Source organism: Elaeis guineensis, chromosome 6, assembly GCF_000442705.2.
Source record: "Elaeis guineensis isolate ETL-2024a chromosome 6, EG11, whole genome shotgun sequence".
Taxonomy (NCBI): Eukaryota; Viridiplantae; Streptophyta; class Magnoliopsida; order Arecales; family Arecaceae; genus Elaeis; species Elaeis guineensis.
In genome coordinates, this window is record NC_025998.2 from 107399217 (window position 1) to 107416454 (window position 17238).

A 17238-nucleotide genomic window follows, 5' to 3' on the forward strand; every position below is an offset into this window, starting at 1 on the left:
TGCGTCGCTGTCGACGGTGGAGCCCGGCTCCCGTAGGAGTCCGGGCGGAGCTGCACTGCAATCAAAGTTAAGGGTGAAGTCCGGCTCTCGTGGGAGTCCGGACGAAGCTTACCAGCAGCTGAAACTGAGGGCGGAGCCCGGCTCCCGTAGGAGTCCGGGCGGAGCTGCACTGCTGTCGGCGGTGGAGCTCGGCTCCCGTAGGAGTCCAGGCGGAGCTGCGCTGCAATCAAAGTTAAGGGTGAAGTCCGGCTCCCGTGGGAGTCCGGACGAAGCTTACCAGCAGCTGAAACTGAGGGCGGAGCCCGGCTCCCGTAGGAGTCCGGGCGGAGCTGCGCTACTGTCGGTGGTGGAGCCCGGCTCCCGTAGGAGTCGGGGCGGAGTTGCGTCGCTGTCGACGGTGGAGCCCGGCTCCCGTAGGAGTCCGGGTGGAGCTGCGCTGCAATCAAAGTTAAGGGTGAAGTCCGGCTCTCGTGGGAGTCCGGACGAAGCTTACCAGCAGCTGAAACTGAGGGCGGAGCCCGGCTCCCGTAGGAGTCCGGGCGGAGCTGCGCTGCTGTCGGCGGTGGAGCCCGGCTCCCGTAGGAGTCGGGGCGGAGTTGCGTCGCTGTCGGCGGTGGAGCCCGGCTCCCGTAGGAGTCCGGGCGGAGCTGCGTCGCTGTCGGCGGTGGAGCCCGGCTCCCGTAGGAGTCCGGGCGGAGCTGCGTCGCTGTCGGCGGTGGAGCCCGGCTCCCGTAGGAGTTCGGGCGGAGCTGTGCTGCTCGAAGTCGGCTCCGTCGAGGATCTCGGCTGTGGGTATTTTATACCCAACAATAACAAATAATACCACTTGCCCATCTCACTTAATGTCAATACATAGAGTATGTATCTTAAAATTTTGCTAGCCTAGCTTCCTCACAATCTAAATTATTTCATTTATCTCTTTAAGTGAAAAGAGAAAATAAGAATTCTATTCCAATTCATGGAAGATTGGCACCTCAATCCCATTTTCTCTTATAAATTTTCACTAGGTGATTCTCCAACATCTCCCCTATGGGAGGTTATATATTAATATAAGTTTTGCCGATCTCTCTCCCCCACTCCCCTCCCTTATTCTCTTTTTAATATAATGTAAATCACATTCTCACTATTAATTTGTTAAGGAAGAAGGTTTAGCTTAACTAGCTATGGTAGATAAGATCTTAAAATGCTATAGGGGCCTTCATGGTAGTTTAAAGATTGACATATCACACATGTTATTTCATGGCTCAGAATTTACTTTCTGATTCGTAAGTAAATTTTGATATTATCTTACTGCAAAAATCTTCATTTAAAATTATTGCTTCATCATCATTTAGTGTTGATCTATTAAACTTTTAAGCTTCACTTGAGTTATGGAGATTTTGGTGCGAGAGAAGTAGCTATGCTCAATGCCAAATGAACATGTTATGGAGGAGAATAGCGCAAGCAAGATGGCCAAATGAGGAGGTGGAAGGATGAAGGAGTACCTAGGCTTGATGCCATAGAAGAGGGGGAGGGCAAGGTATGCTTATTCATGTGCAGGACAATGAAGTGACATCTTAATGTGGAATCCAATCATGTAAAGTTAAATCATGAAAAAAGAAGTATTTTCAGAAAAAAGAAAGCCCTATCACACTCTTTTCTTTCAAGCCATCGCTCATCTCTTTGTTGACCCTGGAGCCAATCTCCTTACTATTTTTCACTATGATCTCACTTGTCTTAGAAAATTCCTCCAATTTGCCCCTAGACTTCATTGGAACTGCCTTTATTTTTTTTTGACAACAACTAATGTCTTTCTCCTCTCCTATTTCATAATTGTTAATCGGAGACAGTGGCAACTAGCAACGCTATCAAAAACCACCATCTAGTTGTGTCATTACACCAAATCATCTAATCAACCTTAACGATGACAGGATAGTGACAGATTTTTTTAGATATTTTAAATTATTCAAAAATTTTAATAATATATTTTAAATTTTGCTAGATGGCAGCCAACTCATCTTGTCACACATTTTTTCCAATAAAATTTTATTACAAATTTGGATTTAAACACCATTTTTCTTACCAAATAAGAAATTATAAATATCAATACTTTTGTCTTTTCTATTTGATGTGCATCAAAATGAGTGATACACTCATCGTAAGTGGCAATTATTTTGAACCTTATAGCTACGAGAATATAGATCCTCTAAAATGCACATGTGATATTGCGAATTGATGTACAACTATAAATAACTGCCATTAATAGATAGATGACTATGAAATAACGTAGTCTATAAGATGTCACGTACAATGTATATTGTTTGATGGGCACTGCAAATATGTTTAACCCCATTTATCCTTGGTGCATTGTAGCCACCATCACGGCGCCCCTTTGGCTGTTTTTAATTTTTTTTTTTTTTAATACAAATGGATGATCATACCGGTCTGATGTCAGAGCAGCCTAAGAAGATCTCGATACAACTGCTTTCCAAGTTTTACCAACCAAACCCCGTATGCTAGACAATAATTCAACTAGCAGCCAGAGATGAGGTCACCCCCTCCGGGTCGGAAGCGAGCTAAACGACCTCCAAATGAGACACGTGGCACGATATCATCTCCCCCACACCCAATAGCCGGCTACAGGACCTCAACTCGAACTAATGGACTGTCGCCACGCTTCCAGCTCGAGTTTAAGTGAGAGGATTGATGATTGAAGGATTAGGAGTAGCAGCAGAACCGCAGGAAAAAAAAAAAAGTTGGGCTCCTTTCGTGGATCCTTCCCAGTCCCCGACAGCGGGAGAAAGAGAGGATTTCTTTTCTTTCAGAATCCGACAGCGGGAGAAAGTGTTTAGAGAGAGTGAGAGAGACTGATTGCCAGCCAAAGATAAGGGGAAAAGAGAAAAAAGTCAAGGGAAAAGAGAAAAAAGGTCAAACGAAAAGGGTGCAATGCTATATCACTCGCTCTCTCAGGTAAATCCGGATTCAGATTTGTTTTCCCCCGTTCTCCCTCTCTTTCTTGATGTAATTTGACCTCCATTTTGCACAGATCTGTGCTTTCTCTTCACTTCCTTCATGTGGGCGTTCTCCATTTCTCCTTTCGTTGAATTCTTGTAGCCAGTGGAATTTTTTTGGGTCGCCTGGGATCTTTTGGTAATGTGAGCTTTTCTTGTTTGTTTTTTTGGTCTTCTATGAGGTCTGCCTGGGATTTGGGTCTGGGTGTTTCGGGACATAAGGCTTGGAGTTGTGATTTCTCGATGCGTTTCGTGCGGAATCCTTAGATTCGCCGTGGATTCATCGTTTTCATCGTTTAAATGCCAGTTTGATGAGGTCCGATTGCTGTTTACGGCTCAAAATTGAATCATTTTGGCTTTAGTGCCGAAATTGGTCATGGGAACATGCGCCATTCTTCTCACCTTCATCTAGAGTAAGAAGCCTTGTTGGAACAGTAGTGTCTGTTTTATGCTTGCCAAGTTGCATAGAGCCTTCATCTAGTGTAAGAAGCCTTTTTGGGACAATTGTGTCTGTTTTATGCTTGCCAAGTTGCAAATTGTTCTATGAGTCTGTCGAGTTTTGTATTAGAGCTTCAGCATGTGGCTCTAGATATGCACCAATGAGACTTAAATAATTTTTATTTTTGTGATTAATTATGTGGACATCATATATTGTATGTGTAAAAAATGCAGTTGGATGCAGTTGTTGTCTATTTGCTTTATGGTTTATCACTATGATCAGCTCAAGTTGTAATAGTTGAATCTAATAATTACTTGGCAGTTTTGACCATGGACTAACTGCCTCACCTGTTCCCGTCAAATCACCTCGTGGTTCTTTTGCTCTTGTTGCTGAGAAGTCTTTGCAGGGCCCATGCAAAATGGAGCTTTCTTAAACGTATTGGTGTCCATTTGTATTTTCAGGTTGCTTCCAAGCGAGTAAATATTTCATCTCTGGCTTCTTAAACAAACTTTAAGGATCATATATTTGAATTAGTAGGTCTTGTTCATAGCTATTGCTTTATTTTTTGGTGTGCTTGAGAATCCTACTCTGAATAATGCCTACTTTGGTTGCTCGTAATACTTCATAACAAGAACAAATCAGTCACATGAAAGGATAATAGATTATAATGCTTCCAGTAAAACATGTTCAAGAATACTTTATAAAAAAAGTCCTGGAGATAATATAAGAAAAGGAATAGATTTGTTAGTGCAAGTTTCCTCCAATTTGTGTTAACCTTTTCTAGCTTAACCACATTAAATTTGCATCTCTTTTGATGAGAGGAACCCTTTGCCAATTCAAAAGCAATCTCATGATATAATATTTTCCATGTTTTGATGATAGCTCAGGAGTGATAGAACCAGTAAGTTTTGCACCTCCACGTGATAAATGTCCCAAAACATGCAGGAGAGAGGGAATTTTAGCTTGTTACATGTATGGATCCCTGTTAGACTAGACTCACCATTTTGGCCATGACAATAGAATCATGCCAATCAATCCTACCTTATGGGTGAAAGGTGTAGTGCCAAAATCTTAAAAGATGAAGCATGTAAATATTTGACATTTTTGGTACAAATCTCATTATATATTATCATCTAGAAATGATCTACAGGTTTGATAGGTGCAATGTAGAAAACATAAGGACTGCATCAAATGTTCAGTCTATTTCTTATTGAGGCCATGAATATTATAAGTGTGGAAATAAGGTCAGATCTGCAATTATGCTAGAATTACTATTAATAAGAGCAAAGCCTTATGAACAGTGTTGTTGGTCAGTAATTTGCACATGTAGATGTATAAGAGTACAATGCATGTACCTATACGATTATTTGCAAATATGACTGTGTTATATGTTGACATAATATGAATGGTTACTAACATGATTCAGTACCATAAATGCAATAAATTGACTACAATTGATGAATTGAGATAACTTTAGATCGTTTTCATGAATATTATCTACTACAAAACTATCATGAGTTAAGAACCTTAGAAACATTGCAAGAATTACAAATGAATTTTAGGCGAAAACACCTTAATACCATTTTTAATGGGCATATCCCTCTCTTGCGGTACATAAGTTTGGTCATAATATGCAAGTACATGAGTACAACAATTGGTTTTAGATTTAAGCAATTTTAACTTTATCCTATTAAAAAAAGTGCAATGCAACTTGAAACTTGAGGAACATGGTGGATGAAAAAAGAAAAGCAATGAGTGACATTGACCAGGCTACTATTGCTATATTTACAATTTCAATGGGCTATAGTCTCTCATGCAATAAAATATGAAAACTACTTATTATATAAAGATAGCTTACAAAAGGTTCCTTACACCTACTGTGCTAGATTTTCCTTTGAGAACATGCCCATAAGTACTAAAAGTTGCAGTTGCATGAGCCTAAAAAGTCTAGGTAGCAAGTGTATATTTACTAATAATAAGATAAAAGGTAAGACATCAAGCAGAAAGACAATACAACAGATGCAATAGCTAGGAACTGAAGAAAGTTAAGGAAAATATGGAAAAAAGAAGGAAAAAACAAAAGTTGAACTTGACTCTCCCTTGTAAATTTGGTTCTTGGTGAGAATTCTTGGTTTTAATCTACTTTTTTGGCTGATCTAAGCAATGAAGATGGAGACCACCCTATATGAGCAGCACTTTCCCAATCTCTAGACCAGGTTTCCATGGGAGGCCTCTTCTTTTAAGAGAAGAGCCATGAGAAAGCCTTGGGCTTTGGACCTTGATGGTTGGAATTTTCTAAATTTTGGTGATGTATGTGCTTCAAAATCTCCCTAGAATATTGAATCTGCTCCCACTTCTTAGGCACTTTTTTATTCCAAAATATCTGCTTTCCTACACCTTAATCCACGCTCCCTGATTCTGGCATCTGACCAAGGGTGTAATTGTCCTGTGAGTCTACTTAACCTAGAAGAGGTACATGACAGCCAGCCCCTCTTCTTACATAGAACGTAATCGTGGAACTGAATTTGACTTTCTAGGTTGGGGGTAGGGAGGGAGGATGAGTAAGCTACACAGGTCAAGGGTGACTATAATCCTACACCATGACTACTTTAAGTTAGTAATCCCTCCTGAGATCTTCCATAATTGTCTCCATCATTCTATGGTCCTGACCTTTAGAAGAACCTTCAGTGAAATATGTCCTAGTGGAAGCATGGACAAACAAGAGATTTCGATGTGTAGTCTGATAGTGTTATAGTTATTAGTTACCATATCATTTGCTTTGCAACCTTGGAGTTTTCTACTGGTGCATGGTTCTATAACAATCCTAGAAAAGGACTATATCTAAAAGCTTCTCTTTGCTGGTATGATCTGAAATACAATTGGGTTGGTCTTAGGATAATGTACTGTTGTAATTAGAGGATTTTGTTTCTTTTTAACTTTTTTAATTTAAAGTTCTGCAGAGGTTATATTTGTGTGTTCTCTCACCCAAGAAGAAATATAAGAAGTGAGAAAGGTCGGGTGCAGCAAGTTTAATTAAGGAAAAGATGGGACAGCCATTTTAGAGGCCAGCGATATAATTAGGGGTAAGATAGGAATTGATGAGGAGGTTGAAGGGGGGAAAAAAGAGAGGAAGAAAACAAGGAAAAAATGAAGGAAAATAAGAGAAAGGGAGAATAAAGGAAGATATGAGGAAATGCTTAAATGGAAGGGAAAATTGGGGAGAGAAAGAGAAGCAGCAGGAAAACATTATGTAGTTGATCAACTGGCAACTTAGCACCTATTTCAGATTATTTTTCTTTAAGCAATAAGTAATGTGGCACACCTCATTGTTATTAGCCAATAGAAGGATTTGTAGGAGATTTTTTATAAAACCCTATTTCCTCAAGAAAAGGCCAACAGTTTATAAATAAGCCCACTTGCTGTAATTTTGTTTTTTTGGAGAACTTTGATAAATTAATTAAGCAGATATAGTTTCTTGTTAGTTTTCCCTTACCATCTTTTCTATTTACCCTTCTGTTCATGGCATGAAAATTCAGTGTCAGCATGAGAAAATTTTCACAAATTATATTAGTTCTAAATCAAAATCTTGAATTTCATCACCATAGTTGATGGCACCACTATAGGCAGCATATGATATTAGTGGTCCTTATTATATAGCTTTTTTTTTTTTTTTATCTGAGTGTGTGTGTCTATATGTGCATGTGTGAATGTGCATGGTAGTATGGCTTAAGAGTGCACTTGATGGTAGAAAAACTATTAACATTTTGCCTAAATTTGGTTGGTAAAAATTAATGATTTATTGATACATCAATGCTATATATTGAGTACCAAGTTTTTAGGCTTGGAAAAGCTTTTAGGTTATCATTGTAGAATTTATTGGTGAACTTTGAAATTTTTCTTGAGGCAGCATGTGGCAAACCATTCTTTAAGGGATCGGTTTCTTATTTATCAAGCATAATACAAGAATTGATGCTGGTTTGCTTAAAAAGTTTCAAATCATTCCTGTGGATTGTCTGCAACCAACAAGTTAAAATTTTCCTAAAAGTTTAATCATCTTTGTTCATATTATACATATCTATGTATGTATATGTGTGTGTGTGTGTGTGTGTAATATTACCTTGGATTGTAATGCCGCCCTTGCTTTTCAATTTTTTCCAGACATTTTGATGTATCCTCAATTACTCAGATTCCAGCCACATTCTTACAGATGTCAATGCTATTATTACATATATGACTATATTTAGTCATCCATGTTTCTATATGTTTTGTCTGCCTTAGAAGAGAGGAAATGATTACTGAAAGTCAATACTGATCATTGCTGTATTTGCATTAACAGGTCCTAGTTATCTGAGAACTGAAGCATCAGAATAATGGGTATTTCTGTAAAGTGGCTTAAATCATGGGTTGGACTAAGAAATCCAGAGAAGTCGCAACATTCAGATAAGGATGAAAATGTTAGACTGTCTTTTCCTGACTTGTTTTGGTATTGAATACAACTGGATTTTATATGCACATCTTGATTGGTATTGAATGATATTGCAATGTAATACAACTTAATCAATACTCTGCATAAACGTTGGCACTGGGATACCAATTCGGTCAATTTGCTTAATTTGGAGAATTCTGATCCTTTTGGAGTTGTTTCAGAACTTATCAAATCTTTAAATAAAAAAAGGAAATGCCGATTTTTTTTTGCCCACAAAAATATGAAGCTTGCCATTGACTTGACTTAGTTTTAATATGTAACATACTTTTAAGCAGCTAACTGATTACTCATATAAAATCAGTTGTGGTTACCAACAACAAAAGGATCTACCACAAGCTTGGGAAAATTAACATTAGTCTGTCTCTAAAAATATCTTTTAAAAGTGTACCCATCTATGATGTATTTACATATGTCCACCATTTCATTTGCAATTCTGACAAAATATTGAAATATTTGAAAGGAGGTTAATGCGTAAAGCTCCCATTCTCTTCCTTAGGTATTCTTCATGGACAAGAATTCCAATTAAAGGCCAACTTCTAAAGTGGAATCCTCTCCTTGAAATTCCATTGAAAGAAGGCCCTGGGCTCCTTAAAACTAAGTTTCTTAAGATTGTAAATGTACATCTGATGCTCTCCTTTAGTCCCTTTTTTAATTTGGTGTCCTTTTTCATCTGATATTTGGTTGCTTTTAGAACTCCAGCAATAGCCAATACTCGAATAGCAGTATATGAATTTGTAAGTCCATCTATCTCTGTCATCATGCAGTGGCCCATTATCATAAGACACTAACGCAAGATGAAAATGCAGTTCTCATAATCCTTATAGGACTCTTTATCAGCTTATGACCAGTCCAAGACTTCATAAGTTTCCTTAAATCATCAATCTTCTAGGCCTTACGCAATCTGATTGAACACCTAGAGCAGTTTTGAAGCTTACCTAGATGCACGTCTGAAGATTTCACCAGATCCTAAAAGCTATTTTCCTGGTGGATAACAACTTAAATGACAAACTTCTTATTGCGAATGGCAATAATAACCAGAACTCTGAAGCATGGGAAGGAGACGAAAAGTGAGTGATAATTTTAGGAATGTGTCCCAATTTTAATAATAAATAAGTGATTTTTGAGCTAACATTATGTATGTTATTATTTGAATTCCATTATAAAAACAGCATGCTTCTGCATTCTTTTCTGGATACTTACAAAATCCATGTGCTCCACTTATAATGTGAGATATAGAAGTATATAGAGTAAGCTTCATTCCATAAATTGGGGCGGATTTGTTCTCATTCTTACCTGCTTGACAACCCATGAGCATTGCAGAAAAGGGTCACTGCTACTAGGTTCTGGCACCGGAGGAAACATTCTATTGATCTAGATGGTCCTATTGTGGATAATGAATTTGCTGTTGGAACTGCTCCATTGACAGCAGATGTCAATATTCAATCAAGCCCACATTCCACATCTTCTCCAGCCAACACCTCACTTCAAGTACAGGCATCTGGTCAAACAGAACTGAATTCAAGAGAGGACTGGGCTGCCACAGTTATTCAAACTGCTTTTCGAGCTTTCCTGGTACTGGATCTCGTCTCTTTCATTATGTGCATGTCGGTGCCTATATTTTGTGTTGCTGATAAACATCACAATATTATTAACAAATTAGAAAAATATCAGGTGGTAGTTTTATTTTTGTATCAAGTAATCTGGTGAACACTATTGTAACACATAACTACACTCGTAGAAATAATTTTATGATAACATGAACAAGATTGTGAATTGCAAACAATATTTTAACTGAGCTTAGTTGTTGTAGAATTCAGTTTGTGTTGCCTTCTTCAGCTTGTTAGTCAAATGAGTTGATAAACAATGACAGTGTTATGGAGGGCACTCGTAAGGACCTTAGTTCCTGCATAAATGAGTTGATAAAGGTGTATTTATGATTGCATAGGACATAGTTATACTCAATTGTCCATCAATACTTCTTAGATTGTGGCAGGTAGGGGATTTCCACATGAACCATTTATATGAAGCCTTAGAACTTCCTAAAAAAGGTGGCCACAGTGCATGAGACTCCCCCAACTAGGAGGTTTGGGAAGGGTAAGATATGTGCAGTCTTACCCCCATGGGTGGAGAGGCTGTTTCTATTTTTCGAACCTTTGACACCCATGTTACAATGGAGCAACCTTAGGTTGTGCCAAGCCTTAGAACTTCCTGTTTTCATTTATTACTTATCCCCCATAACTGAAGTTTTATGAGTTAGGAGGGTATGCATGGACTTGATATGTATAACCCAGTTTGCCTCCTGTCTCCATCATTTTGTTTTACCTGAAGAATATCAGTGGTGAGGGCATGAAGTTATGAGTTTCCAGACATTTGATCTCTCAATTCTCTGTGGGTACCACAGCATCTCTTATCATACTACCATGAATACTCTCTTAAACTCTTTATTTTATTTTATTTTTTACACCTCCATTTATTTATTATGGACACATTGTTATCAGAAAATTTTAGTTGTGGGATTCGAAAAATGAATGCAAGGCTCATCGTCATGGGATGTCTGGGTGTGCACACAGTAGAAAATCTGAAATTTTCTGTGCATGGGTAAAACTGTTCCTCCATTTACGATTCTTTCTACATTTTATTAGCATAGCAACAACATTACGCTTATTAAATTGTTAACTGGAGAAGGTTGTCTACTATGAGGTGTGGATTGAGGTATGAGATGACATACCAACTTGACCTTATCATGTGCTGTGTACTAAATACTGGCACAAAGTTGCTGCCATGTCAGAGCCACATTCTAGTTAAGGCACTGACATGGTGTGTATCTGGGTGTACTGTATCATGCATGCTGATCAGCACTTTAGTCTATTCTAGGAAGTCCTATTATTTCAATTCAATTAAAGTTAGTTCTAGCACTTAGATTTTGAAAATATTTATGTACCTTTTGACTGGATGCTGACCAACTTTTAACTGACATAACATGGGTGTCAATATATAGCCATTCATGCTATAGAATATGGCATTTTTGCAGTAAAGTTCTGTCACAAGTATTTCTAATAAAAGTAACTAGCATGAGCTCCTTGCATGTTGTTCTTGGTTATGAGCTATATACTCTAAGAAACACCTTTCTGTATTATGATTTTGAAAATGGAGGATCAGCACTGAGAATAACAAACATCATCGGTGCCCCCCTTTCATGTCAGCATCTGTAGTTGGTGCTTCCAGTCAAAAACATTCTGATCAGATTAGCAAAACCACCACTTAGGAACTTTAACCTTGTGCAATCTGTTTGAATATAATATGTATGTGGTTGCTGCATTTTGTGTGTGTGTCCTTTTTTTTTTTCTTTTGATGATGATGATGATTGGATGCTTTATATCATTGTTTCAGGCTAGACGAGCATTACGGGCTCTAAAAGGACTGGTTAGACTTCAAGCCCTTGTTAGGGGTCATGCTGTGAGAAAACAAGCTGCAATAACTCTTCGCTGCATGCAAGCTTTGGTAAGAGTTCAGGCTCGTGTCAGAGCCAGGCGAGTTCGCATGGCATTAGAGAATCAGTTGGGGCAGCAAAAGGTTCAGCAACAACAAGCACTTGAGGCTCGTGTTCGAGAAACAGAGGTAAGCTACCTAATACCTGCTAACTGATTTGCTACCATCACAATCTGTTTATTATCGACTTACATGTAACCTTTTGTTGGATCTTGATTACCTTTTCATCTTCAAAAATACCATGATATGCTCCTTTTTTTGTTGTTTCAGTTTCTCTTGCACAGTTAATGCAAACAACTAGGAGAAACCTTATTAGAGCTTTCTTTTTTATTGCTTGACTCATACTTGATGTCCTTTTATGATAAGCCATATATTATATTGATACAGAATCGGGTAAAATCTTTTCCCATAAAGTTGTTCAAGCACCTGGTTTAAGCTCTTTAATGGCTACAAAAAAATGCAACTTGCATGTTAAAGATTCAGATGATGGTAGAGCTTAAATCTTGCTTTTGACAGCTATTTAACTCATCCCTTTCAGAAAATGATTACCCTAGTGTCAAACCTTGTATTCTCATATGGATTAGGAATCATCTTTGGTACTATTGGCAAAATATTAAACAATAATTTACTTGCGTAATTTAGTTTGTATACAGTACACATGCAAGTTACTGAAGTGGCCAAAGTGGGAAGTGGCCACTTCTAGAGAAGTGAGTTCTGAGAAGTCACATTTTCTGAAGTGAGACTTCAGGCATTTGGTTTGTTTGGGATGCTGGAGAACTGTAGTTCTGAAAATGTGATTTGAGTATAATTCTTGTCTTCAGTATGCTGGGAATCTTTGACCTTCTGAGAACTGTAGTTCTTGCCTTTTTTAAAATCGAGAAATGATATTGAATCTTTGACCTTCTGATATATAGTGTGCTGGGAGATAGCTGTCTTCATGATGGCTCTTGCTCCGATTGAGGACTTATAATTGTGGGGAGTCATTTCAGATGCAATTGTGTGCTTGTAGACAAGGAAGTACTTGAGTTTGTGGGAATATCCATGGTGGAATGTATTTTTATGCTCTCTTTGAAATTAACAATTAATTGGTGACGGCCTTGAATTTGAGCATATGAGCCTGAGCTTTAAAATAATAGATTATTTTCTTACTAAATAGTGCCTGTTAGGTTGAAGATTTTTTTTCCTTCAACATTCCTCATTTATCTTTATTTCCTTCTATGTCTATCAACAGGTCACATTATGGTTCTTTCTAGATACGCATCAACAAGATATTAACCTTTTAACAAATAAATTATTGCTACCGGCTGAGCTATGAAATATTATTGTTGAAACAAAATGGTTGTTCTTTATTTTACTCTGTTTCTTCTGTCTCTCTATAGGCTTTTTCCCATGCTTGCTCCTTGGTGTTGTCAATCCCTTGTTTGCTATCACTTGTTCTCCCACCATTTAGTGGACTACTTGAATGTGCATAAAACATAAATTCTCACTACCTTTTGTATCAGTTTTCGTTAGATCAGATGTATTACTTAATGTTGTCCAATCCCATTAGTCTTTTTTGATGTACCACTGACTAAAAATGATAAAAAGAAATTCTCAGTCATATGATTTGAATGCAGGAAGGGTGGTGTGACAGTGTAGGCTCCGTGGAAGAAATTCAAGCCAAGTTGTTAAAGAGGCAAGAAGCAGCAGCCAAGCGTGAGAGAGCCATGGCATATGCTCTCACTCATCAGGTGACCCTTAATAAAAAACATAAAACCATGTAACGCACCTAATTCATAATATAATGAATTTCAAATGCTTGACATGATGTAGAGCAATGTTGCAGTGGAGCATGAGAATCCTTATGACAAAATAGCTGTTAAGAGTTTGGCTGACATGGAACTTCATAGTCTGATTGTTTCTTCTTGTGTTATATGCTTAGATTATTTGATAATGCTGAATTGCAACTCCCTCCTTCTGTTAAAAGGAAAAAAAATATTGAGGCAACTAAAGCATATGCCAATTGAACAAAGAGACCTTATAAATGTAGGAGCGCTCTAGTTTTTCTTCCACATTCATAGCCAAAAACCCTCATCCATCAATTTCATGTTCTGTGTGGATACTTTTTCTCTGTACGTTTCCGTCGAACCAGGTTCCATTTTGTCGCACATGATAGGCTGCCACCTTGGTATCATCTATGTTCTTTTTTTATTTGAGCTTGAGACTGAAGTGGATTTATGTTATGTATGATTTCCTTTAAACAGAGTTGTCTCTCAACACGGAGAATACTACACCCTGCTTTTTCATACCTTTTTGGTCATTTTCCTCGTAGTGGATGTTGGTTTCTTGGACCAGGTAATTTTCACCTGCAGATCTGTTGCCAGAGAATATATCTGCTTTTGAAAATTCAGTTGGATCTGACTGAAACATATAGGTCAAATTATATGTGGTTATCTTGCAAATAAGGATTTAAATCCAGCGGTATGAGGCTGTCCTGGTTTTCTTCTGGAACTGCACCATGAAACTCGGGCAGTGGATGTCTCGTCCTGCCCCAGTCTTGTCCAGACTCTTGGGATGGTGGGATGCCCCACCATCCAACAGGGGCTTAAATTTGTGCTTTCAAATGCCCTGGTTGAAGGTTACTCTGAGGATTTAACCCTTGCTCTTTTTTGTAAATATACACTGTCATATATTTGTGAAGTATAGCATTTAAAGTCTGGCTTGCCTCATTGGTGGCACGCCCCTGTTTAGCAACTACATGTTCTGGGTTTGATTCTCAGCTGGCTCATCTCCAAAAATTTGGACTTGTATAGTTATAATGATAGTGGGCCCCGCCCCCCCCCCCCCCCCAACAACCTCTCTCAAAAAAAACGTGCGGGCCTTTCTCTCATTGAAATACTGAATGTTCTCTGAGTAGTTTCTTCACTGTTAAATCCACATACTTAGTATAAGTTTGGGCTTTGTATTACCTGTGAAAGTAGTTAATAGAAGAGAGAGCTCTAATCCTTGAAAATATCTTAAGAAGGAATTGATTTTGCATTTCATTGAGTATCGGAAGTTAGCATTCCATAATCAATGAATCTAATCCATTTTATCGATGGCCATTACGACTCATACGGTTGTTTGCTTCACCCTAATCTCACTTTCAAGAATATTGGTGCTTATACATTTGAGCTGCCAGACCTTTCATGATGTAATCTGTATTAGGCCTTTAATTTTAAAAGGAAAAAGAACAAATGCACAGCTTACCCATTAAGCCTTTGTCTTGTAGACTGGTTAAAACAATTTAATTTTATCTTTTGTTGTGGTATGAACTCGATGCGTTATTTTCTACCTTTTGGAGGAAGTAGCAACTGAAATTTAATAAGTATATCTTTATAGTTTTCAGATATTTTAGTGTTGTTATGGTACAATGAAAAATTCTTTTACTGCCTTTTACTAATTCTCTGAAAACAAATGTACAATTTTTATTCTATCTTATGGATTAGAAAATGGGGGATATGACTTTTTGTGTTAGATTCTATCAATGTGTAATATTTGCCGAAAATTGTATAACTCTTTCAGATCTGTCCCATATCCACCTGAAAACAGGCACGTTTGAGGAGGCACTCTGACATGTTGTTTGAAAATGTTGAGTCATTAGCAATCAACCACATATTTGTTATTAAAAATAGGACTTGTTTTTTACTATTTTTTCAACCTGCACTATCTAATCTTCTCTAATATATCTTAACTATATATTCCTTTCCCATTGTCCTCAACAAAGGGAAAAGGGGCATGACCAGGCAGGCACTTAGTATGCACTTTAGCTTTTTGGCTCAGACTGCTTTATCCTTTATTCTCTTGTAATTTATTTGGTGTATGAAATAAGAGTTCGATCAAATAGTAGATGAAAAGCAGCATCTAGAGCTGCATAATTATGTCAGCCTTTGAGGCTAATTAGTTTTTTGGGCTTTTAAGGCCTACTTTTTTTCCTTTTCCTTTTCTTTTTTTGCAGTTGCAGGTCTTTCTGAAGCATTTGTTAATTGAATCAAGTAATTAATTGTGAGCCGATGTTATTTGTTTCTGTATAATTGATTGTAGGACACTATTTTTCATGCAGTCTATTAATCAAAGCATATCTTTCGAATTTGGTTATGCTGTAGTGGCAGGCAGGTTCCAGGCAGACTGTAGCTCCTTCAGGATTTGAGCCAGATAAAAACAACTGGGGGTGGAACTGGTTGGAGCGATGGATGGCTGTTCGTCCATGGGAGAACCGGTTCCTTGACATTAATCTCAAGGATGGGGTCATGGTTCATGAAAATGGACCACCTGAGGGAAAGTATGGAACTAGGGCTCAGAACAAACCTGCTGGGAAGAAGCCTATTTCAAATCTTCATTCCAATGTCCTAAACCAGAAAACAGGCCCATCACATTCTGAGGGCAGTGGCTCTTCATCAAATCGATCTGTGAGCCAGCTAACCTCTTCTGCTATGCTATCAGTTAAGGGGAAATCAAAGCCATCATCTGAGGAGGTTTCTGGAGAAGCCATCTCCCGGCCTTCTGGACTTGGCACTCGGTCATATAGCAATCCAAAGGAAAGGCCATCACAGCTGGATTTTCAAGCTAAGAAGCGGCTGTCCCTTCCAACCAGTGGTGAGTCTGCTTTATACTCTCAGAATATGGCTTTTTAGTTTCTTGAAGCTACGGCATCTTTTGTTGCAAACCTATTTACAGCAGGGTATACTGTGCCGGTACCAGGACTTGTACTAGTTACCCGGTGGTATGTAAGGTATGGTGCCATGCTATTCTGTTTGGGCTTGTACTGATGCAGCCAAAGCCAGTGAGGGAGTGGGCGAGGGAAAAGGAGAGGAAGAGAGAGACGGGGGGTGGGGCGCGCGAAGGGAGGGGCCAAGAGAAGGGGGGTGTTGGCGAAGGGAGGGGCCAAGAGAGGGGGAGGGGGGGCGAAGGGAGAGGCTGGGAGAGGGAGAGAAAGAGAGGGTTTTTTCTTCCAACCGCACGAGAGAGAGAGAGAGAGAGAGAGAGAGGGCTTTCGACCCTCCTCTCCTCCAGCCGCACAAAAACCCTCTTTCCCTCTCTTGGCCTCTCCATGCCCCTCTCTCTCCCCCCTTCCTCTCTCTCCTTCTCCCTCTCTCCTATTTTATTAGTTTTCTCAAATCAAAGGGCGAAGACGTGCTGGTCCACCCCTAGTATGGCTTGGTACATCCTAAACCGGGCAATTCTGGCCGGTATAGCGTTCCTTGATTTGCAGGATATGATCTAATGGTATTAGTATGCCATCTGGTAACAAATGCATTTTGGCTTGTTCCATAGGTTTTTGGATCTGGCTTTCTCCTCTTGCTGCTGTAAGTCATATTACATATCATGAATATTTGTATGGAATTGATAATGTAGTAGACATAATTATACTTTCTTTTGATCACGCATATGTGTGAGTCTAGATATTTAGATAGCTGTAGTCCTGGTTTTCTTGTATGTGATATTTTCGTATTTGTAGTGTTTTTCCTAATAAACATGTAATATGGCAGAGTAGGGTGGCAACCTGCAAGCATGAAACTGATGTTCTAGCTTGCATGCTCATAGTCTGCCTAATTTGGCATTGTTCATCATCACCTGGTGATCCTTGCTCATTCCATTTGCTTTGAGCATTTTCATACCTGGTTGAAACTTGCATATACAAAAACGTTTTTCCACTGCTGTGAAAGTTGATGACCGCCATGTTATCAAAACAAGCAGGTGTATCAGCAGCAAAGCACCCTGCCATCAAAATTGCAGCTAACCAGTCTGCCACTGCTAAGAAAGCCATCACTGATACGCCAAGGTCTGAAATAAAACGCCATTTGAATCCTACAGAT

General features: G+C 38.8%; 1 protein-coding gene across 5 annotated transcripts in view; it reads left to right on the forward strand.

Moving 5' to 3' along the window:
* The first annotated feature begins 2671 nt into the window (after window positions 1–2671).
* The window catches only part of LOC105033071 (protein IQ-DOMAIN 5), a 15085-nt gene continuing 518 nt past the window's right edge, over window positions 2672–17238 (forward strand). The window contains exons 1-9 of one of the 5 annotated variants that reach the window (XM_073259600.1): window positions 2673–2949; window positions 3026–3129; window positions 3751–3905; window positions 7766–7883; window positions 9236–9487; window positions 11306–11533; window positions 13021–13134; window positions 15529–16018; window positions 17120–17238. The exon at window positions 17120–17238 is cut by the window's right edge and continues 518 nt beyond it. In XM_073259600.1, the coding sequence (XP_073115701.1) occupies window positions 7800–7883; window positions 9236–9487; window positions 11306–11533; window positions 13021–13134; window positions 15529–16018; window positions 17120–17238 (1287 nt within the window). In that variant the 5' untranslated portion in view covers window positions 2673–2949; window positions 3026–3129; window positions 3751–3905; window positions 7766–7799. Of the gene's footprint in view, window positions 2950–3025; window positions 3130–3750; window positions 3906–7765; window positions 7884–9235; window positions 9488–11305; window positions 11534–13020; window positions 13135–15528; window positions 16019–17119 lie in introns of all 5 variants that reach the window. The other 4 variants (XM_073259602.1, XM_010907725.4, XM_073259599.1 and 1 more) reach the window with 4 other exon arrangements.